This window comes from Arabidopsis lyrata (assembly GCF_000004255.2).
Source record: "Arabidopsis lyrata subsp. lyrata unplaced genomic scaffold ARALYscaffold_7, whole genome shotgun sequence".
NCBI lineage: Eukaryota > Viridiplantae > Streptophyta > Magnoliopsida > Brassicales > Brassicaceae > Arabidopsis > Arabidopsis lyrata.
The window spans coordinates 8,883,052-8,903,859 of record NW_003302549.1 but is presented as its reverse complement, the minus strand read 5'-3'; the positions used below and the strand labels follow the sequence as shown (position 1 = coordinate 8,903,859).

The 20,808-nt window shown below is 35.3% G+C and overlaps 5 protein-coding genes and 1 pseudogene across 6 annotated transcripts; 2 read left to right on the top strand and 4 right to left on the bottom strand.

Annotated features, from left to right (window-relative positions):
• Positions 1 to 189: 189 nt before the first annotated feature.
• Positions 190 to 1,613, bottom strand: LOC9303875 (annotated as a pseudogene).
• A 927-nt stretch (positions 1,614 to 2,540) lies between these two features.
• LOC9303874 (probable disease resistance protein RPP1) lies at positions 2,541 to 5,363 on the bottom strand. The gene is made up of 2 exons (XM_021017864.1): positions 4,732 to 5,363; positions 2,541 to 3,800 (listed from the first exon to the last, which is right to left on the bottom strand). The coding sequence occupies exons 1-2, from the start codon at positions 5,307 to 5,309 to the stop codon at positions 3,323 to 3,325; spliced, it is 1,056 nt and encodes a 351-aa protein (XP_020873523.1). The 5' UTR covers positions 5,310 to 5,363; the 3' UTR covers positions 2,541 to 3,322.
• Positions 5,364 to 7,252: 1,889 nt separating this feature from the next.
• LOC9305923 (peroxidase 42) lies at positions 7,253 to 9,449 on the bottom strand. Its single transcript, XM_021017951.1, has 4 exons — positions 9,071 to 9,449; positions 8,759 to 8,947; positions 8,497 to 8,662; positions 7,253 to 8,024 (listed from the first exon to the last, which is right to left on the bottom strand). Exons 1-4 carry the CDS (start codon positions 9,296 to 9,298, stop codon positions 7,615 to 7,617), a joined length of 993 nt encoding a protein of 330 aa, XP_020873610.1. The 5' UTR covers positions 9,299 to 9,449; the 3' UTR covers positions 7,253 to 7,614.
• A 5,106-nt stretch (positions 9,450 to 14,555) lies between these two features.
• LOC9305922 lies at positions 14,556 to 15,956 on the top strand. Its single transcript, XM_021018127.1, has 2 exons — positions 14,556 to 15,007; positions 15,118 to 15,956. The coding sequence occupies exon 2, from the start codon at positions 15,182 to 15,184 to the stop codon at positions 15,656 to 15,658; it is 477 nt and encodes a 158-aa protein (XP_020873786.1). The 5' UTR covers positions 14,556 to 15,007; positions 15,118 to 15,181; the 3' UTR covers positions 15,659 to 15,956.
• Positions 15,957 to 17,058: 1,102 nt separating this feature from the next.
• LOC9303873 (autophagy-related protein 8a) lies at positions 17,059 to 18,514 on the top strand. 2 transcript variants are annotated; one of them, XM_021018146.1, is made up of 6 exons: positions 17,059 to 17,255; positions 17,376 to 17,429; positions 17,768 to 17,823; positions 17,913 to 17,965; positions 18,046 to 18,164; positions 18,249 to 18,514. In XM_021018146.1, exons 2-6 carry the CDS (start codon positions 17,393 to 17,395, stop codon positions 18,350 to 18,352), a joined length of 369 nt encoding a protein of 122 aa, XP_020873805.1. In that variant the 5' UTR covers positions 17,059 to 17,255; positions 17,376 to 17,392; the 3' UTR covers positions 18,353 to 18,514. The 2 variants fall into 2 exon arrangements, with proteins under 2 accessions (XP_020873805.1, XP_002869850.1); XM_002869804.2 differs by lacking the exon at positions 17,059 to 17,255 and having other exon boundaries at positions 17,333 to 17,429.
• Positions 18,515 to 18,578: 64 nt separating this feature from the next.
• Positions 18,579 to 20,664, bottom strand: LOC9303872 (5'-adenylylsulfate reductase 3, chloroplastic). The gene is made up of 4 exons (XM_002867754.2): positions 20,465 to 20,664; positions 20,195 to 20,329; positions 19,968 to 20,103; positions 18,579 to 19,870 (listed from the first exon to the last, which is right to left on the bottom strand). Exons 1-4 carry the CDS (start codon positions 20,541 to 20,543, stop codon positions 18,844 to 18,846), a joined length of 1,377 nt encoding a protein of 458 aa, XP_002867800.1. The 5' UTR covers positions 20,544 to 20,664; the 3' UTR covers positions 18,579 to 18,843.
• Positions 20,665 to 20,808: the final 144 nt, after the last annotated feature.

Here is a 20,808-nt window from a genome sequence, read left to right as displayed (position 1 = left end):
AATCTTGTTTCATTTAGTGATGTTTTAGTACTAATAGTGGTAAGCTTGAAAACAGAGGTTTTGCTATTTTGCTAGTTGATATAATTTTGTGTTCCTATGAACAAGCTTAAGAAGCTAGCTCTTAAGTTAAAACTACAAAAACAAAGCAGCTAAGGATCGAATTTCAAGAAACCAGAAGAAGTAACATACGATGCAAAAACAAAGGTTATATGAGTTTTTGATTCGAGAATAGTCTTGTACACACAATTTTAAAGCAAAAGATGTCCTAATAATATTTTTACTCCCATCATAAAAGCATTGAAATTAACATTAGTCCCATCATGAGAGCAAGAGGCCGTCTTGGTCGAGAACATAGTCATCGACTTTTATCAGGATTTAATACGGCAACTTTGATACTTAACTCTTCCAAAGTCTCACGTACACGGTCGAACTTGGTGCCTTGTCCGAAGTTTTGGTTTCTTGAGAGTACCACCAAATTACTTTGGGATTCCATCATGTGTGCCCAATAAAGAAGGTGTAGTAACATCCTGTTATATCTTATACTTTCATCACCTTCTTCTGGATTCAAATAGATTGTGATACCGTGATCCCCATAAGCATCCCTAAAATATCGTTTTGGCAATTTCGGATTAACAACGTAACCCTGGATTCTCACCTTCCCACGGTAACCCTCTTTGAGGAGAGCATAAGTGATTTCGTCATGTTTCGACCAAAACTCGGTAACTGCAGGCAAATTTACATCCTCAATGACCCAGAGGACAAGTGTCTCACGACCTGTGAGGTCAAAACGGACAACGATTAAAAAAACTATTACGAAACATCAGATCAGTAAAATTATACTAGAAAATAGATCCATTAAAATTAACTATGGCAGATTGATAGAGATGAATCCAGACCATAGTCAAACAATTTCGAGCAAGGGATACAACTTACACATTTCACGAGCGGTGGTGGGAATGGAGAATAATCTGGACATGGTTTCAGCCGAGTTACCGAGAAAAATATTAGGCGCTGCAGATGATGAGATGTACTCTGTTGTGACTTTACGGGTTTTAGATGGGTGATCAGAATCAGCAAGAGTATCTGCTTTCCGCTTGTTCTGGTCAAAGACGTTGTGAGCGGTTTCCTCCATCAACACTTCAGGTACCCATGTTGGTGATAATATAAGACCACATTTCCACCTCCACAAAGAGTCAAAATGTTTCAGCACGTCTGGATTATCCATGTTTTTTGAGAGGACAATCAAATTTCTTGTTGAAGAACTTTTCAGTGCCCATTGGAACATGTCCACTAACATGGAATAAATTCCCGCGTCTTTATCTCCTGGAAAGTACATCAACGGAGATCTAGATTAGGGACATGTATATGTCAAAAAAATAAATAAACAGAGAAGGAGAATATCACCTTCGGGTAAGAGATCGATTTTGATTTCGGCAGCTGAAAATTTAGATAGTAATTCACCATCCGAGAATGTATCATTATTACCGTAAGCGTGGATAGACACATCCACACGACAACCTATATCCGCGAGCTCTGATTTGATTTTCTCTAGTACTAAACAAGGATCCACACCATTAGGGATTGGGTAACTCCCCATGTCCCAAAAGATGCATGCGTCAGCATCTGCCAGGTTTCGAGACGGAAAAAAAATTCAGAACGTGAATAAAATAAGTTATAATAAAGGGATTTACTATGGCAGATCGACGATTAGATATACGCTAGTTTACTAATGACAGATCGATCAGATGAAAGCTAATCCAGATCATAGACAAACAATTTCGACTAAGATGAGAGAGAGAGAGAGATCTTACTTAGGTATTTTTCGATCGGATCAATGGTTTCGGCGGAGGACAGCGAATTATCGGACACATATTTGTCAAACACGGACATGGTCTCGTCAGTATCGGACATGGTTTCGTCGGCAGCGGATGAGAGACTTTGTGAATTTAGGGTTTAGTATATAAATTTTGTACGTTCGTAGTAGTAGTGAATAGTGATAAGTCAGAAAATGTTTTTGTTAATTATGGAAAACGGGTCAACCCGGTCAGGCCGACCTGGATCATAAGCCCCTAAGCTGGGCTCGTTTGATATTTTGACTTGGCCCATAAGACTTGATTAGTCTCGCCCATAAGACTTGATAAGTGTGATAATATTTTCTTATTTTGTATTTATAACTTTTTTGACCCATAAATTCCATACTTTACGTTAGACAAAACAAAAGTACTTATGGAAAGATGAAAAATATTCAACTGAAGATTTGTAATTGCTCATAAAGATTTGTAAGTACTTATCACCAAACTGGGTATCTGAAGTGTTGATGGAGGAAACCGCTCACAATGTCTTTGACCAGAACAAGCGGAAAGCAGATACTCTTGCTGATTCTGAGGACAAATCTCAAGGAAGACTTGATGAGTTGTCTGAAGATGTCAAGGGTTATCTCACTATTTCATGTAAAAATTGGTGTTGCCAGTTTGGTTAATGGTGGTAATATGTCTAGCCTACACATTCCTCCAGTTAGTTGATCACCTTACTAATATCTGAGCCCCAAAAAGGAGTATATATATATATATCATTATTTCTTCTTCAATTTCAATATCAAACTTTTCAACCAAGAAAAAGCATAAGACACATAAGTAAAATTTGTTTTAATCAAATTTTGTAGAGGAAAACTCGGTGAATGACTAATGTGAAAACTTACCATTGTACCATTATTCAAAACTTGGCATGTCTCTCCAACATCAACCAAAACGTGCCCGGGTTCATGAATGGATTCTTTACGAACAATCTTTCTACCCAAACGTGCTACCAAATTATGCATCCATATATATCCGAAGCTGATAGACATGAGAGATTTCTCGGCTAAGACGTGAAGACCTTGGCTCACCTCAACGAAATTCTTTGGGAGATGCTCTTCCACTTTCTCAATCCATTCATTGTTAATAAACCAGGCTATACAAAGAACTAAATCTTTATCTTCTTCCCGTAAGGCATCATAACTAAACTTTAAAATGCTTTCAATTTTTCCATCAAGTCTAGTCCTTAACCTTGGTAGTTCCTTTTCCCACTCATGCTTAGACATTCCTCTGAAATAAGATCCCATTACCCTTAGTCCCAAAGGGAGTTTACCCGAAAGTTTTGTAACTTCCCAAGCAAGATTCTCAAAACCATCATATGGAGACATTTGACCAAAAGCATACATGCAGAAGATTTGAAGAGCCTCTTCTTCAGGTGAGTAACCCACCTCATAAATATGGTTAATCCCATGTGCATTCAAAAGCCTTTTATCTTGTGTTGTGATGATAATCCGACTTCCAGGACCAAACTACCCAGTTTCTTGTGCCACTGCATCTAGTTGCACCAACTGATCCACATCATCAAGAACAACAAGCACTCTCTTGTATTTTAACCTATCTTTTGCAACTCCTAAATGATGAATCTTGATATCCTCCTGGTTCATTATTTGAGACAAAAACTCCTTTTGTAATTGCAGTTTCATACTGTACTCATCGTAACAAGGTCTTGGATAACGTCTTTTGATATTTTCCATGAAGACACTTAGCTCGAACTCATGAGAGTATTTACTAAATATAAATCTGGCAATGGTGCTCTTACCAATTCCAGAAGGACCACAAATCCCTATCATTTTGACTTCATCCGAGTCTAGGCGTAAGAATGGTTCTATATTTTCCAAATGAGCTTTCATTCCAACAAAACCGTCAAAATCACTAGATGGCGCAGAACTAATCAGCTCATTGGAAACATCAATGGCGAGTCTTTCGATCATGGCCGCTTCATTATCCCTTACAAAAGGAAAGATTAATACATCCATTAAATAGTCATGAAAAATCTCATGTACATTCAAATTATATGTTTTTCTTGGGCTCTATATTGTATAAAACTAACAAATATCATGTATATTTCTCAAAATATCATATATGTTTTTTCCCAAAATATAATCAAATCCTAAAAATTTAAAAACATACCACAAATTTGGGCACTCTGTATTCTTTTCCGACATTTTGTATTTTTAAAACTAAAAGTTGTTTTCTTTTTATGGTATTGTAAGTATTTCTTGAATTTCTTCCTATATTATATTTAGATATTTAGATGTGTTTATTATATCGAAATATATTTGTAGAAAGGCCCAGTTTTTTGTACTCTTATCTATCAAAAATTTGTATGTCCATATATAATACATTTTGGTCTGTCAAATCTTGTCCATCACAAGTTGTCCGTCAAAATGTAGCTCTTTAAATTGGTATATGTATGTCAATTTTAACTAAACACTTATATTTAGTTTACTACAGGCACTGAACTAGTACATGTGAATCACATGCATGATGTGTTAAACAAACAAATAATTAATGAACAAGTTATCAAATGTTAGGTTTGATGGAAAAATTCTGATACATTAAAACCACTATAGATAAAGTTTCGATGGACAAGAAGGAAAAATTGACAATCTTTAGTACTGGTAGTATCCACAAGATCTTTTCTAAAAAATGTTAGAATGAGTAAAAACCCCTACTATTATAGACTAAACAGTTATTGGGTTGTTGGACTTTCTTTTTAGTTTTTGATAAAAACCAAAGTGAAATGATTTTTAAATTTTCTAGTAAATTAAATAACAAAATCTTGATTGGTATTATTAGTCAGTTTATCAAAACAGAAACCAAAAACCCATTTAAAGTCTCCCACCATTTAAAACAAGTAGAAATAGAAAATACGAACCAATTGCTTGAATGGTAACCCGCAATTGTGGCCACTTTTCCTAAAGCTTGTCTCCATCTCTTAATGTCCTCCTTAGTGTTACCCGCACAAGTTTTGCTGAAAACCTTGCCAAATTCTCCGGCCAGCGTCTTTACATCATATGGATCTACTTTATAGAAAATGACCATCACACTTTGACCTAACTCTTCTCTACACTTCATAATCTCCACCAATTCGTCAAGACACCACTTTGAAGAAGCGTAGTTCCTCGAGAGCAAGATGATCGCGATCTTAGATCCTCTAATGGCATGTATAAGTTCAGGACCAATGGATTCTCCTCTCTTGATCTCATTATCGATGAACGGTGTGATTCCCTTTCTTTGGAACTCCTTCTGAATATGACTGAGAAAGTCCCGACGGACATCTACACCACGGAAGCTTGGAAAGACGTCGTGTTTCCACTTGTAAGACAAAGAAGATGGAGGTGATAAAGAAGGAGAATTGATTTCTTTGTTTTCTTGTTCGGATCTAAATTTTCTTAAAATCACGAAGAAGCATATTGCAGCTATAACAATGGTAAGAAAAAATGAAGAATCCATTTGTGTATGGTGGAGAGTATCATGGAGCTTTCTAGAGAAATATGTAGAGAAAAAAATGAAACAAAGGTCTTTTATATAATTGAATATAGTGACACAAAACGTTGACTCTATATATTTGACTAAGAACGTTGATCCAAGCAAGAGAGCTTCGTGGAAGTTTTGTCTCATTAAAAAGATATCACTGTAATTAACTATCAGTATTAGTCATGTAGTTGAAAATTAATATATGGCTCCACCACTCTTTATGATCATGAGACTGGGAACAATCCGATGTATTCATTTTCCTAAAGAAAAAAAAAAAACAAGGAAGAGAGGAAGCAATTTCATGGAAGCAGTGATCAAAGTCAATATCTCAACATCACAATTAATGAGTTTATACGTGCAAATTCACTGCAAAGAGATCAAAGTTTTATCTTCAGCTTCATTCCGTTGGAAAAAACACATCAAAACTCATGGACTAAGCCCAAATTTAGTAACTTATGATCAAGGTTGGCCTTACTGGGTTGACCCGTTTGCCACCGTTAGAACTAAGTTATGATTTACAAGTTCGTATTAAGAGATAGAAACATCATTAACAAAATAAAATCTGGTTCCAATAAAATAAATCTTATGCAATTTAGTTTAGTTTCGGATGATTTGATACAATTTCCGTTTAAGCATGAAGATGATCATCGAAAGTTTCATGTCAAGTTAAAGATGAAGAGTATCCCATGTGAATAAATGACATTTTTCCTTTTCCTTTTTATTGAATGTTCCAAGGGATAATTAAAAATTTCAATGTGGATGCATTTCCGTGTAACAAAGATCAAATTATTAAAAGTCTTAGAAGCTTTTTCACTGATATAACATTAAGTGAAACAAAGATTGAAGTAAATGATGAGCAATTTGCTTTGCTTGATGTATAAGGCATCAAAAATATTAGGGATGTTGTCATGGGCCTGAAGTATGTTAGCCTATCATTTAAAATTGAGCAATGTAGCCCGTTTAACAAGTCATAAAATAAATAGGCTGGTACGTTTAGTTCCGCATGGTTCATACTTCGTAGGTTTAATTTAAGCCACCGATACATAGACAAAAACACAGAACAGGTGATGAACTTACAGTTGTTTTCTTGACCAACACAAATCAAAGTAGAAAGAGCATGAATGGGATCATCACTTCTCTTTATATTTCTATAAGAAAATTATTCCCCTAGACCCCATCCAAATGCCAGTGGTTAGAGTTGGGCGCGCTAGACTTTCACTGCCTAGTCTAGCGCATTTTGAAACATTGGCTGATAAATAAATGGATTCAAAATCGACAGCTAGAAATAGAATCTAATACACAAGCTAACAAATACAAATGAATAAATACAGAAGCTAACAAGTAGATGCAACGTATAATTTTCTATCTCAATTATTTTGTAGAAAACTAATTAAACTCGCTGACACTGTACATAATACGTTAATGTTGCTCCAAGTGTATCTGTGGATGTTTAAATAATTTTCCGGAATTGAAACTGAAAATATCTTTTAAGTCTTTAACCATAGATCACTGCATTTGTTGTCTACACGCCACCACCATTATTATCTCTCACGTCTAGTTATAATAAAAGTTAAGGTCTACCTAACGTTTTCTATGTATTTTCTAATTGAAGTGTTTAAGTACAGATTATACTCTTGTAGAGAGAATCTCATCCGTTAGATATTTTTTCTTGCGACTTTTGGCTTTACTCTTTAAGCTTGTGGCCCATTTCTTTTATTTTGAATTATTAGTTTTAGAATCTTTTTCATGAGTCATATCATATTCAATTATTCATGTCATTTACTATAAATTTTAAAAAATCTTTAGTGAGATCAGTAAAATAGATCGATATCACCAAACACAGTACTTATATATATATCATGCATGTTGAACAAGTTATAGCTATTTCATTGTTTCTACATATTCATGTATATCAATTCAACATGAAATTATATCAAAATATTCCAACTGTTTACTTATTATTACATCGTCATACAATTACCCAAACACCATTCATCATATCATACATCCTTTCCATTATCATTATCTCATCCCCACCACAAACCCAAAATCAACAAAGAGCCAACATTTAGATTAAATAACTCAAAGCCACTAAACATCATAATTAAAGCATTAAGGCTACAACAAGAACACACAAAAGAAGGATGTGGTCACCACCATGATGCATTCATCATCACCCTTTCCTTGATTTAACTTAAAAGATTTTTTTTATTCTTCTTAGTTCGTACCAAGCAGAGATCCCAACACACCAGAGCCTCTGCCTTTCTCACTTTTTCCAACTTCAATGGTTCTTGTTTGCAAGGTTGCATTGCTTCCTGATCTCACCCTTAGAGCCAGTCAAAGGGTTGTTCTCGGATAAGATCTGGATTGCCCTAGTGAACTCCTTGAAGAAGTAGGCCTGGTCCTTAGCCATCTTCTTAACAATTGGTCTAGTTCTTTTGTCGTGTGCGAGCTGATGGTCCACAAGAAGCAAACCCTTGTTGTCTAGGATGTTACGGTAGTAATTGTTGTCTAGCACCATGGGGGTACCACGGTCGTTACGCACGTACTGGACCGCCTTTGGGTCAGGGATAGAGTCAGGACACTTATGTAGCATGTGAGGGACGTGGTCCGGGTTCAAGGACGGATCCACCTCAGGGTACAAACGATGGACCAGCTTGACACAGTGAGTTCTTCCCACGCTATGTGACCCTGCACGTGTCAAAACAAAAAGTCAAAATCTTTCAATATCGAAGCTTAAAAAATCTAACAAGAAACTTAAATTCCGATCGCCTAAATTCAGATCCCATAAGTGTAAAGTCAATTAGTTTGATTACTATTTTTAAGCATGCATGAGTTGATTGACCAGAATAACCTTCTGCTAGACCATTGAGCCGGAGCATAAACAAGAATAAATTTGTCTTTTTCTGAGGACTAGTGATAGTTCGGTAAGGATAACTTTCAACTTTCCGACTCAGATAGCATACTACTTTCGTGATTTGACAAGATTAGCTTAAATGGTTTCATTTTAATGCATGAGGAAATTAACTAAAATACCCTTGAACTAAGGCGTTAGCAACAAGCCAACAACATTTCTTGGATGGTCAACAGTTTCGAATTTCGAGCGATACGTTTTTACCCGAGACTAGTGAGTGACAAACAAGGAAGAGAAAGGTAAAGGTACCTAGGAGAGCAACGAGGCCGGGAGTGTCGATTCCGATGGATTTGAACTTGTCAAGAACGACGGAGATACTCTCGTTGTGGTCGGGAAGATATGACTCAAGCATATCGGTCCTGCTTTTAAGTCCATCTCTCCTTCCTGTCTTCAAAGGAATATATGGTCCTCCCACCTACACAAACAAACCTACTTTACAAAACATTCCCTAAAAAGAAAACATGCAGTTTCACAACCAGAGACAGAAACGGCACGACTTGTTTTAACTTACTGCTTCGATTCCTTCTCTTGCCGACAAGACGAGAATGTCAGAACATGAGACAACACCAGGACACTCCCTCTCTAGAGCTTCCTTGATCTCCTCGATGTACCTGAAGTTTCTCAGTCCGAAGCTCCTGTCATGTTCTTTCTCTCCTAGCTCTCTTCTTGTCGAATCCAGCAAAAGCGACGCATCACACGACTGTTACACTCAAAAAACATAGCAAAAACAGAGTAAATCGTTAGCTCTGTTTCAAGTGAAAGATCAAACCTTTAGCTATGTTTTAACACAAAGATCATTGAGAGAGAGGGAAAGAGATCAGACCTCGACGGCGCAGTCGTGGAAGATGTTACGTAGCCAAGAGAAAGCGGTGTTCTTGTGGCGTTTGTAGAGGAGTTTGACTTGTTCACGGATGATGTCTTCGGCCTGAGGACACGTGTCCTTGTAGAAGTTCATCATCAAACCTGGAGCCTCCTCTGTTACTGCTTCAGATGTTGCAGAGAGTGCCCAAAGGCAAAGTATCGCCACCATCATCACACCTTTGCCTCCCATTTTTTTTTTGTCTCTTTCTTTCTTCACTCTTGAGTTGAGTCAGTGGGCAAGCAATGCAGCCTCCTTAAATAAAGGAAAATGGAGTTTTCTTTATTTTTATTTTATTTTTGAACGAGAAAATGAAAATTAAAAATTAATTTGAAGGTTATAGTAAATTAAGGCAAGTTGGTTGATGTCAGAATGTGCTACTGTTTCTATAAGTTTACGTGACAGATCATACATATATCATTAAGCTTTATTCATTTTCACTTTGAGAAATATTATTACTATATTCAATGAAAAGTGTAGACTTATTATAAAAAAAATTATATGTAAACAAAAAAAAGTTGATAATTCATATTGACTGTTGCCTTGACATTTATTTTCTAAAATTTGATTTAGTAACTTGTGGAGTTTCACTTGAAATTACTCATTTTATTTTAAAGTTCCATCAAATATATGCCAGACATAGTACTGAAAATTTAATTTGGGTAAGAAATCTAAAACCACACTTTGTTACTATTTGGAAGGACGTGTGAGGAATCGTAGATCATGCTAGACAATTGCTAGTTAGAGTCCTATACAGTGCTATGATCAAATAAATAAGTTAGTTGGAGATTTTAATGTGGATGGCATTTTAGATAATTTACCCCATTTGGAAGGGTGTTCAGTGTTCTGGTTAGCAAAACCATTATTCACATTTAGTAAAGTTTTGGATTTTGGTCTCATTGAGTGCATCAGTGGCCCCTATGACTGTAGAGTAAAGAACATTACAAAAAAAATCTGCTTCTTTTGTTAATACAAACAAAGGGGGGCGGCTATAACAAATATTATTTATGGGGTTTAATAGCTAAAGTTAAGAAATGTTCACGGGTCGATTTGCAATTATCTGAAAACGTTTTTTATTGTTAAACTTTTAATACAGCGGATAAACCGCTCCTTTATGTTACGGAATCTTTCTTTTCGATGAACTCAAGGTGGGTTCTTATTTTTTCCAAGTACATGTCGATTATTTAATCTAAAATATAATTCCATTTGTACATATTCAATTACATTTTTGTTCTGAAATTATTTATAGTATTAAACTGTTTTACTTAATGTAGTAATTGTCAGTAGAGAGTTATGAAATGTAAAGTCTTCTCATATATTGAATGAATCTTGATCCATGTGATGAGCTATTAAAACACGTTCACCACTCTTCACTCTTGAGTGTTCCCTATGCTTTATCTGTTTTGTGTGTTGAATTTAAATAATGATTGTACTAGTTCATAGTGCATTTAGAAGTTTTCATATGTTTTTAACAAACGTTGTTTTAATATTTTTCACATTAACTTCAAAATTTATTAGGTATATACTAAATATATTATGTCCCTACAAAAATAAGGAAATCCTGGAATTATGTTCTCTTTCATATTTTTAGCTAATTTTGAATAAAGCCACTATCATTAGCTTTGGAATTTTGATGAGAATGTTTAAAATGAACTAAATATGGAAATATGTATAAAAGAGATTATATATCCTATATATATTACACAGCTATAAAATGAGAGGTTACTACAAATTCTATTCTTCTTCTTTTCTTAATCCTAGAACTTTTTTTATTTTTTAATCTGGGAGAAGTATCGGTGCTTTTACCAAGATCACATTGAATCCGTAGATTCAAAATTCACCTCATATTTGGATATTTTGATTTTCCAATAAAAACGAAGTACTGTGACCACCGACACTTTGTTTCCTTATCCAAGTGTCGCCAAATGAGTCTGTGGGGACCTTCTCAGTAATGTCACTCTCTCGCTCAGTGGCTCCACGAGTGCTAAACACCGATTAGCAAGTTCTAACTAAAAAATTGATGTAAAATTGTTGAGTACATGATGATAATAACCGGTATCATTAGATTACCGGTTATTAAAATTGAATTCAGACAAGTTAGTAAGTAGTTAACCATGGATCTTCATCTGACAAGTGGACACTGTACTCATCCGTGTCCTTAACGTTGCCTTCACCATGGGGCCTGCAAGATTCAATACCAAGACAAAAGACGTTTAAGTAATATTTCTCTCACCAGAGCAATCTAGGATCAAATTCTTAGTTTCCAGATATAGTGAAGAATATGAACTCTGAATAGTTGCCATGTCATTTTTAATTTCCCTTCTTATAATGCTTAAATCTTTCAACACATTTCTGTTTAGTTATAGATGTGACAGCTTTATTTCATCTCTTGGTAAAGTTGATTTGGCAACCATTTTTTTTTTCTTTCAATAGATTTTGAACCATTAAGTTTGTTTGTAAGACAAATCATTTAATCAAAATAAAGATACTGTGTAGATTGTCTGGGGAGGTTACCATCTTTTGTATATAAAAAAATTCCTAAGCTCTTAATGCGCTTGTAAACTTCTAACTTCTAAGCACCTTTTGGTTAAAGAGGAAACATGATAAACTCTGATTCCGTAAATCAACTAGACCTTTTAATCACAGTTTATTGTCAACTGCTAGTAATTTTGAAATCATGACTATAGCTTTAAAATGACTTCTTACATTTGTAACATGTACAATTTCAAGAGGATTAATCGTAGAAGAAGTGTTTTTGTGTTGGAGTTATTATTGGGCTAAGGATTTTTGGGCCATTATTGTAGTTAGGCCCAATACGTTTTAGTCAGTGTTAATTAGGTTATTTTTGGTTTAAACTAAGGGAGTTGTTATTTGTTAGGGCATGTTTGTACTTCTAAGTTCTAATGATCGTCTAGAGTTAAGAAGGTATGGACTACGGAGTAGGGAATGGGTTAAGTAGAAGTTGTTGGTTTTCTTCTGTTATAACTATTGTATGTTTGCTCTTGTAATCAAGTGCGAGAAAAAGTACAAGTTTAAAGAAAACACTTACCTCTTAAGAGAGAGATAAGAGAAAACCACCCAAAGGTCCCAAACACACAAATCTCAACATAAACCAACGAAATCATATAAGGGGTTTATTTTTTTGCTATGAAAGGGTTTTTAAATTTGAGTAGTATGGGCCTCTAAGGCCCTATAAAAGCCCATCACAAAAATCCAGTGAGCCAATGTTGTGGATGTAGTTAACACCATGTAACAGAAGAAACCGATTATTAAAGATATAAAGTGGAGCTTCTCTTATGTGTTATAAAGTTTGTGTCTTTTGTGGCCAATCCGATCCCGTGGCTCACAAGGTATTTCCTCACTCACCCAAATGGAGAGAGATCTGTGACATCGATGGAAATTCCGCGAGACCAATTGCTTGGGTTAACGACTAAAGAAGGGAAATTAAAACTTGAAAGAGAATATTAGGAATGTGGCCTAACTTAACCCAAAAGCTAGCTCAAGAGTTAAGGATTGTCACATCCTTTATATACTACCCAAAGATCTTAATCCCAAGCAATGTGGGACATTAATAGGCCTCCTCGAGATGTGGGTGGAAAACGGTCCAACGGGAAACAGCCCAAGCCCAACATCTCGGAAATACAACAAGACATGCCACTTATATGGGCCACATAGGTGGGAAACCATTTTTGTGGGAAACCATTTTTGTGGGAATTTGCTTGTTGGGCCAACCTTGGGCTCTGATACCATATTAGGAATGTGGTCTAACTTAACCCAAAAGCTAGCTCAAGAGTTAAGGATTGCCACATCCTTTATATACTACCCAAAGATCTTAATCCCAAGCAATGTGGGACATTCTAATAAAGAAACCGGCTCGGACGCAAACAACTGATTTCTCACCGATTTTGCAGTTTGAGCAAGACCCTGTTGAGATTCTCGATGACTATGATCTGAACAGAGTTTATTATGGCAAACGTCAAGTTAATTAATAACACAGGAGAGATTCTTGAAATGCATGGGATTTATCTCGTTTGCCCGGAAAGATTTAGAGTTACTTGTTATTTTACAAGGTCTACGAAAAAGTGAATAATTGAGACTCTTTAACATAATTTAGTGTGTATACAATGAATCACACAAATTTCATTATTTTTTTAAGATATCACAATTAGGAACAAATGAAGTTGCACCTATTGTGGTATCCACTAGATATATCTTTCGATATAAAGAAATATAGCGATCAGCGCACACAAAGTCCATAACATTTAATTTGGCAATCCCAAGTCTGGAAATATTTAATTAAAAATGTGTTAAGCCATTTTTACAGACTACACTCGATCATATCACTCAACACTAAGACAATTTCTTAGTTCCACACTGACTTATTTTCTAACTACATAAATTCTTAGAAGTTAGAACCAACTCGATTGTAATACACTATACTTGTGTTATAATTAATGAACTTGGTTTGCTTGTTCGCTTAAAGACCAAACCTATAAAAATAAATTTTCAGTTACCCCTAGCACATACTTTCCTCGTACCCATAGCTATGAAATGTACCGTCCTAGATTTAATGAGATACAAATTAAAAAAAAAAAATCCTTTCCAAAACATCTCTCCATCTCTAATTTCATATGACGAGTTATATTTTTTGTAAACATCTTATTTTTAATCCGCCTATCTTATTCCATATCATCTCTTATCCCAACATCTTATGCACTTTCATTCTCTCATTTCCAACTGATTTTAAAGATACAACAACATCATACTGCCAAAGTTACCCGTTAGTCATATATCAAACGATTAATTCCGCTTATACATCGATTTTGTTCCAACAATTTTTGTACTTTCAGCATGAACAAGATATTCGTAAGATTTTTTTCTTAAGCTTGACTGATAATTTTGAGGTTCTTTACAATTATTATGGTCACTAGTTCTTTACATTTTAGAGTAGGTACGTATTTGTGTTTTATAAATTTCGAGGGGTGAAATAAGAAACCTCTGAAAATTAGAGGTCTTGTATAAAAGTTACTACATATTTTAATGCATCATGCTTTGGAATAACGTCCCTAGACCCTTGCGATGATGAGACCCATGAAATGTTGGATTGGATTGGATAGCCTAACAAATTACTTATTTTTCTTTTCAGAAATTACAAATCGATTTGATTCTTACCCCACCAGAAAGTCTCATGTATTTATGTGTGTACGGACACGGGATTCAGATATTTTTTGTGATAAATATACAAATTAATTGCTACACTAATTTTCGCAGAACACATCTTTTCAATAATTATACATAGTGATAGAAAAAGAAAAACCATTTACTACATAACTACACATCCTTGGTTGTTCAAAAACCACTTGATCAAACCAAATTTTAATGAAGGACAATAATATTAATATCACAAGCCTTTTGAGACAATCAATTTAGATTGTCCTCTTCACACTATAACAATATCTATAATTATAGCCAAAAAAGATTAGAAAGTGTAATTTGAAAAGGGCTTAGGCAAACTCATAATTTAAGATAAAGCAAGTCTTTTCAATATAGTACATTGTTTTTGTCTTCTTGCATGAATCAACTCTATCAATAATTTTGGCAGGTCTTGGTAGAAATAGTACCAAAGGCTACCACTCCTCTATCTAACCCTTTTAATTATTTTGTTTTTTTTATAGAAAATTTAATTCATAGTTATGGCACCCCAAAAAAAAGTACGAAATTATTACAGTTTTGGAGGTTTCTGAAACCTCTGCCTATTGTGGAGGCTTTTGATTCCTTTGAAGCAATCAATGACCTCTCTGTCTCTCATTTGCCAGCAAAGAGAGATTGTTTAATGTTGTTTATGGTTCACATTTTTATACAATATCACATTTTCACTGAATCTTCCTCTGCGTCTCTCAGGTAATAAATTCTCTCTCTCCCTTTCTCTCTTTTCTCTCCCATCACTCTGTCTCTTCTCTTTTATTTTGGGTTTTAGATAAAATGATGTGATACTATTTTCATGGATTCAGGAGGAAGAAAATCACTTAGTTGAAGCAGAAGAAGCATATATTGAAAGGGTTTTGTTGAGTGACAATGGAAGGGGGAGAAGAGTTTCAAGAAGATGAAGTGTGGTCAGTTTTAAGAGAAAGTGAAACTTCAGGTCCTGAAATGAAAATGTCCAAAAGTAACAATCTCTTCTCAGCCTCTTCTTCATCTTCTGCACGGTACATTCCTAAGGGCAACGAGGTCTCTGGAGGGGTAAAACAGTCTTCTGCTCCAATGAATATTCCTGACTGGTCCAAGGTTTATGGGTTTTCAAAGAAGAACACAAGGAGCCACTTGCATTCGTGGGCCATTGATGATGATGATGATGAAGGCTCAATGGTTCCTCCACATGAATTGGTAGCAAAAAGGCTTGCAAGAACGCAGATCTCATCATTCTCTATGTGTGAAGGAATCGGAAGAACACTCAAAGGAAGAGATCTCAGCAAAACAAGAAATGCTATCTTGAGAAGAACTGGTTTCTTGGAATCGAATATCACATCTTCATCAACAACATCACCACCATAGTTATGGCATGGCATGGAGCATGGGTGGATGATCAATATCACATTTACACAAAACCCTTTATAACACCATACCATATCATTATCATGAAAAAACCCCTAAAACTTTATGGTATCCACATGATTTTTATTAAATATCAATGTTATTGTCGTTATCACCATGTAGGGAATCATGACACTACCAATATGGTTGAGTTCTCTTTCCTTTTTGTTGTTGTTGTTAGGTATTTGGATTTTTTAGATAAGTATGATGACGATGAGGATGACTTGTCAATCCCATGCATGGGCCCATATCATTTTTCTTGTGTTGTGTTTGTAGTTCTCAATGGTCTCTAACTCTTTAGTAGTAGCTTAAATGATAATTTAGAAAAAACAAAAATGGCATATACTTTGGAACCTTTGAATGTGAGAAATTTGAAACCACTCTCGATCTCTTCGCTATTTTTGGGCTCGATTAAGAGAGGAAAATGTTGCGAATAATGTTAAACATTTTTGGTCCGACACAAGGTTAAGGACTCGTGCCATATTGCTCATTAGCTTTCACTTTTCAATGTTATAGCAACTAGGGATGGTGTTACTAGGGGAATGGGTATATGTATCTGTTATCTATTTCGGTGTGTAGATTTAAATTTTGCACAAAAGGATATTCTTCAACCAAATTGGAATTGAAAAAGTTGGATTTGAATTTGGTTTCGATTCGTTCAAATTATACATAATAATATTCTTAATTAATTTACTATAGTAAAATTTATTTTCAAGATGTATAAGTAAAAACAAATACTTTGTTTTGATAAATTTCAGTTTATTCAAGTTGGTAATTTGAATTGCCGACAAACAAAAAATGTCAAGTTTCGTTGGATTTTTTTTTTTTTTTTTTGGATTTGTTCAATATAGAAATAGTACCAATCACACTATAAACGAAATTTAGTTCGGTTTAATAATGTGAGCTAAATTCAGTTCGGTTATTCGTCTATTCATCTCACTCAGCTTTCCTAGCAACGGTTCATGATAATTTTTTTTATAACAAATATACTCTTTCGAAAATATAAAAAGTTTAGTATGATAACAACAAGTCATTAGCTTCCAAAACAAAATTTATTTTACGGTGATGGCACAAAAATTCAGTTAATTTGTAGATAAATTGAATAAACTAGTACAACGAACAACAAATTATTACTCTTACTCAAGAGTTTGTAAACCTTTTGTAATCAGTAATCCAATCAGTAAAAACGTTAAAATAAAAAAATTACACTACGTAAACTTAGTTATATACAGCAAAAGCCTATATGCAGGCCCACTTCGGCCCAAAACGACCCAAAAACCTTTGAATAATAAAGCGATGGTGGTGACGTTAAGACAAGTGTAAAAGATTTCTTGTAATCCAATCAACAAATAATAATCCAAGTGGTTTACTGATTCCAAAACAGTTCCGTGTAGGCAACCATTAAAAAACCCTAACTAAATTATTACTTAATTATTACTTTCTTATTTAATTTAAATACACTTTAATTCCCCTTTCTCTTTCTCCAGTTTCTATCAAAATCAATTTCTTCTCAGCAAACCCTAATTTTCCAACGAATCGCATTCAGTTTCTTCTTCGGGTATGTTTCTTCTCACCAATAAATTGGACATCTTTTAGGGTTTTCTGGGTTTTTTTTTTCTCCCCGATCTATCAGACGATCGTGTTATAATTATGATATTTGCTTGCTTGAAATTTGCAGAGACTAATCGAATCGTCATGGCTAAGAGTTCCTTCAAGATCTCTAACCCTCTCGGTTTGTTACTTCAATCCCTTTCTCATCGAATTTCTTTAGCTTTTGCGTAATCGAATTTTCAATTACTTGATTCTTAATTTTGTTGAGTTTCTGAATTCTGAATATTTATTTCGATTCTCTTGCTATGTCTTGCTTCAGATCGTGTCTAGTTTTGATTTTGGGATCGGATTTAATCTCTGCATATGATTTTGATTCTTCCTTTGTTGTTCGTTTCTCTGTGTTTGTTCTAAGCAGTAGTAATTAAACTAAGCCAAGCCTAATTAAGCTGTTAGGTTTCATGATATTTCTGTTTAATGCTTTACTTGTGATTAATCTTTTGGTTATGTTTTGTTAATCAGAGGCAAGAATGAGTGAATCTTCTCGAATCAGAGAGAAGTACCCTGACAGAATTCCGGTAAGCTCGCGAGTTCTTGAGTTGATTAACTTCTTTTTACTAAATTTAGTTAAGCATTGTTCTAATTTAGAATCTTGGATTGTATGTAGGTGATTGTGGAAAAGGCTGGACAAAGTGATGTTCCTGACATTGACAAGAAGAAGTGAGTAATGGGTTTGATTTATCTCTCTTTTTCCCTATACCATAATCTTGATAACTTATGTTTCTTCTACTTTCTTTTAGGTATCTTGTACCAGCAGATCTAACAGTGGGACAATTTGTATATGTGGTTCGCAAAAGAATCAAGCTTGGAGCAGAGAAAGCTATCTTTGTCTTTGTTAAGAACACATTGCCTCCAACTGGTAAAGGTTTTAAACTCTTTAACACCATTCAAGATCAAAGTTTTGTTCTTTACCTCTAACTTGGTTTCGCTTGTTTCTTAACAGCTGCATTGATGTCTGCAATCTATGAAGAACACAAAGATGAAGATGGGTTCCTCTACATGACTTACAGTGGAGAGAACACTTTTGGATTCTTTACCGTTGCTTGAATAAGAATCGATCTTTTCGATGACTTCGATGTACATAGATAAATCAGGAAGATAAAATTTACATTGCTTCCTTCTTTTCTCTGGCTTTTTAACTTTGCTTTGGATGTTTGAATCTCTTTCCCTTTGGGTTTACCAATCGTCAGAAACGTTTCCTTTTTCTTACTGTCTTTTGCTTTTGGTGATTTTACTCAATAACATTGATTTTGGGGCTAATGAGTCACTTTCATTTCAAAGGAATCCATCTTGGAAAACTTGTTCATATCCATCACAAAGGCAAAAAAGAGTAATACACTGAAGATTGGTAAAAATAAAATCACAAAAGGCAAAACCTTGGTGTAATTATTTTAACTACAGCTATACAAAAAGCTAAAGCTCCAATAGAGATTCTCATCTTGACCTGCTTCAATCTGTTCTAGCATTCTGGAACGAGACTGAGAGATCTTTTATTGATCTCTTTTTCTCATCATAAAGTCGGCGGATTTTTAACGGATTTACCGAACAAGATTAAAGAAAGATGTCAAGGAATCAACATCTCTTTTCTCTGATGGATACTTGATTGGTCTCGAAGAGTTCTTTGGGAACACAAGTATTGTTGGAAAGCTTCCAAGCTGCAACTCCTTTTTGGCAAAGTCCTTCTGGTCACCATCAGCTCTAAACTTAGCAACCTTCACGCCATTTCCGCCGAGCTTATCTGCCAATTCATCAAATGAAGCTTCCATTGCCTGACAAAACGGGCACCACGGTGCATAAAGCACAACGATCCAAGCCTCTTTCCGGTTCTCTAACTTCATCAAATTCTCAATCCCTTGCCTGCTCAAGTTCACAACATTCTCGCTGTTGAAAATATCCGCCACCGTGGATGTCCCGTTGACATTAGCAGTTGCGTTTCCATTGGTATTCTCCTTGATATTCCCTTTGTGAAGTCCACACTCTTTAGCCTTAGCATCTTCCCACCACCATCTCCCTTCTCTCTCATGCTGACCCGGCAAAACTGCTCTCGTACATGGCTCACATCCGATTGAAACATAACCAGCAGCATGAAGCGTGTTGACAGGAACATCCATAGTCCTCAAGAAATTCCAAACATCATTCCCTTCAACATTCGCAACCGGATTCCACTTCACCAAACTACCAACTCCACCATCTAATCCTTCAAACACTGGATCAACCTGAACAACCGGAATCTCCGATCTTGTCCCAGGCGATTGATCTTTTCTCTGACCAGTGATCCAAGCACGTAAGCCCTTCAAAGCACGCCTCAAAGGTCTCACCTTTCTAATACGGCAGCACTCCTGGTGACCATCTTCATAGAAAGAGAACAAACCCTTGTTCCTAACCAAGGCTTGAACCTCAACAGCATCAGGAAACATATACTCAATCCGAATACCGTAATGCTTCTCCACGGTATCGAAGAGTCTGTATGTTTCCGGATTCAATCTCCCTGTATCCAAACTGAAAACCCTATAAGGTCTTCCAGTTAAATGAGCATACTCAATCAGAGCAACATCTTCAGCTCCACTGAAAAACCAAACAAAACAACAAATCTCCAAATCAGCAAACTAAAAGAAAAACACAAAAATCATTCCTTTATCAAATTCTCAGATCAATTCATTACCTAAAGGCAATTGCAATGTCATTCCCAAACTTCTCAAGAGCTTTATCCATGATCTCAAGAGGAGAAGCATTCTCTAATCTCTTTGCTAGTTCCTCAAAGTCTTCAACTTCCACGACATCTAGCTTCTCTGTAAGCTCTGTTTTGTAGTAAAGCACAAGATCATTAGCATAAAACATAATTAAAGTTTTTCAACAAACGAAATCAACCAAGATCAAACCAGAACTTACCAGAAGCAACAATGGATTCCTTTGTAATTGATTGCACATTTAGAGCTTTCACGGAGGATCTCTTCCCGGATAAACTCAGAGACGCCGCAGAGACATTGATACGATCCAATAACCTCAATGATCCGATTTGTGGTACTGTATTGAAGAATCAAACACCAAATTGAATTAGATTCCTATTTACATAATGACCCATGAAGCCATTTATAAGATTCTCCACGAATTTGGGATTGAAATTGAGTTCTGAATTGGAATCAAAAATAAAAATGTTACCTTTGAGATCGGAAGAAGGGAAGCTAGAGCTTGAGATCGCAGAAGAAGAAGATGAAGAAACGTTGATTGCTAGTGCCATTTTCACACCAAACTAAATCTCTCGAAAATGTGTTCTTAATGTTTTTTTTTTTTTGTTGTTTTTAAAATTTTGTTTTCTGTTAAGATTTGTGAGAGAAATGGGATTATAAAAGAAGCAGGTGAAATTAGGTTCATTGAACCTAGACGTCTTTTTTTAGGTGGCGGCATTTGCATTTCTATATATCATTGCTTGCGTCACTTTGGTCGTGTGGTAGAGAAAACTAGTCAACTTTCGCCCAACAATTTCTTTTTTTTTTTCTATTAAT

Bases quoted from the DNA above. Each gene is read 5' to 3' on its own strand.
- LOC9303874 (XM_021017864.1), bottom strand. From the start codon at position 5,309: ATGGATTCTTCATTTTTTCTTACCATTGTTATAGCTGCAATATGCTTC. The intron at 3,801-4,731 runs GTTCGTATTTTC...TCCTTTTGTAAG, and splicing joins GGTTACCATTCAAGCAATTG to GGATAATGAAGCGGCCATGA.
- LOC9305923 (XM_021017951.1), bottom strand. From the start codon at position 9,298: ATGGGAGGCAAAGGTGTGATGATGGTGGCGATACTTTGCCTTTGGGCA. The intron at 8,948-9,070 runs GTCTGATCTCTT...TGAGTGTAACAG, and splicing joins TCCACGACTGCGCCGTCGAG to TCGTGTGATGCGTCGCTTTT. The intron at 8,663-8,758 runs GTAAGTTAAAAC...TTGTTTGTGTAG, and splicing joins CAAGAGAAGGAATCGAAGCA to GTGGGAGGACCATATATTCC.
- LOC9305922 (XM_021018127.1), top strand. From the start codon at position 15,182: ATGGAAGGGGGAGAAGAGTTTCAAGAAGATGAAGTGTGGTCAGTTTTA.
- LOC9303873 (XM_002869804.2), top strand. From the start codon at position 17,348: ATGATATTTGCTTGCTTGAAATTTGCAGAGACTAATCGAATCGTCATG. The intron at 17,430-17,767 runs GTTTGTTACTTC...TTTGTTAATCAG, and splicing joins CAAGATCTCTAACCCTCTCG to AGGCAAGAATGAGTGAATCT. The intron at 18,165-18,248 runs GTAAAGGTTTTA...GTTTCTTAACAG, and splicing joins GAACACATTGCCTCCAACTG to CTGCATTGATGTCTGCAATC.
- LOC9303872 (XM_002867754.2), bottom strand. From the start codon at position 20,543: ATGGCACTAGCAATCAACGTTTCTTCATCTTCTTCTTCTGCGATCTCA. The intron at 20,330-20,464 runs GTAACATTTTTA...TCTTCAATACAG, and splicing joins CCCTTCTTCCGATCTCAAAG to TACCACAAATCGGATCATTG. The intron at 19,871-19,967 runs GTAATGAATTGA...TTGGTTTTTCAG, and splicing joins GACATTGCAATTGCCTTTAG to TGGAGCTGAAGATGTTGCTC.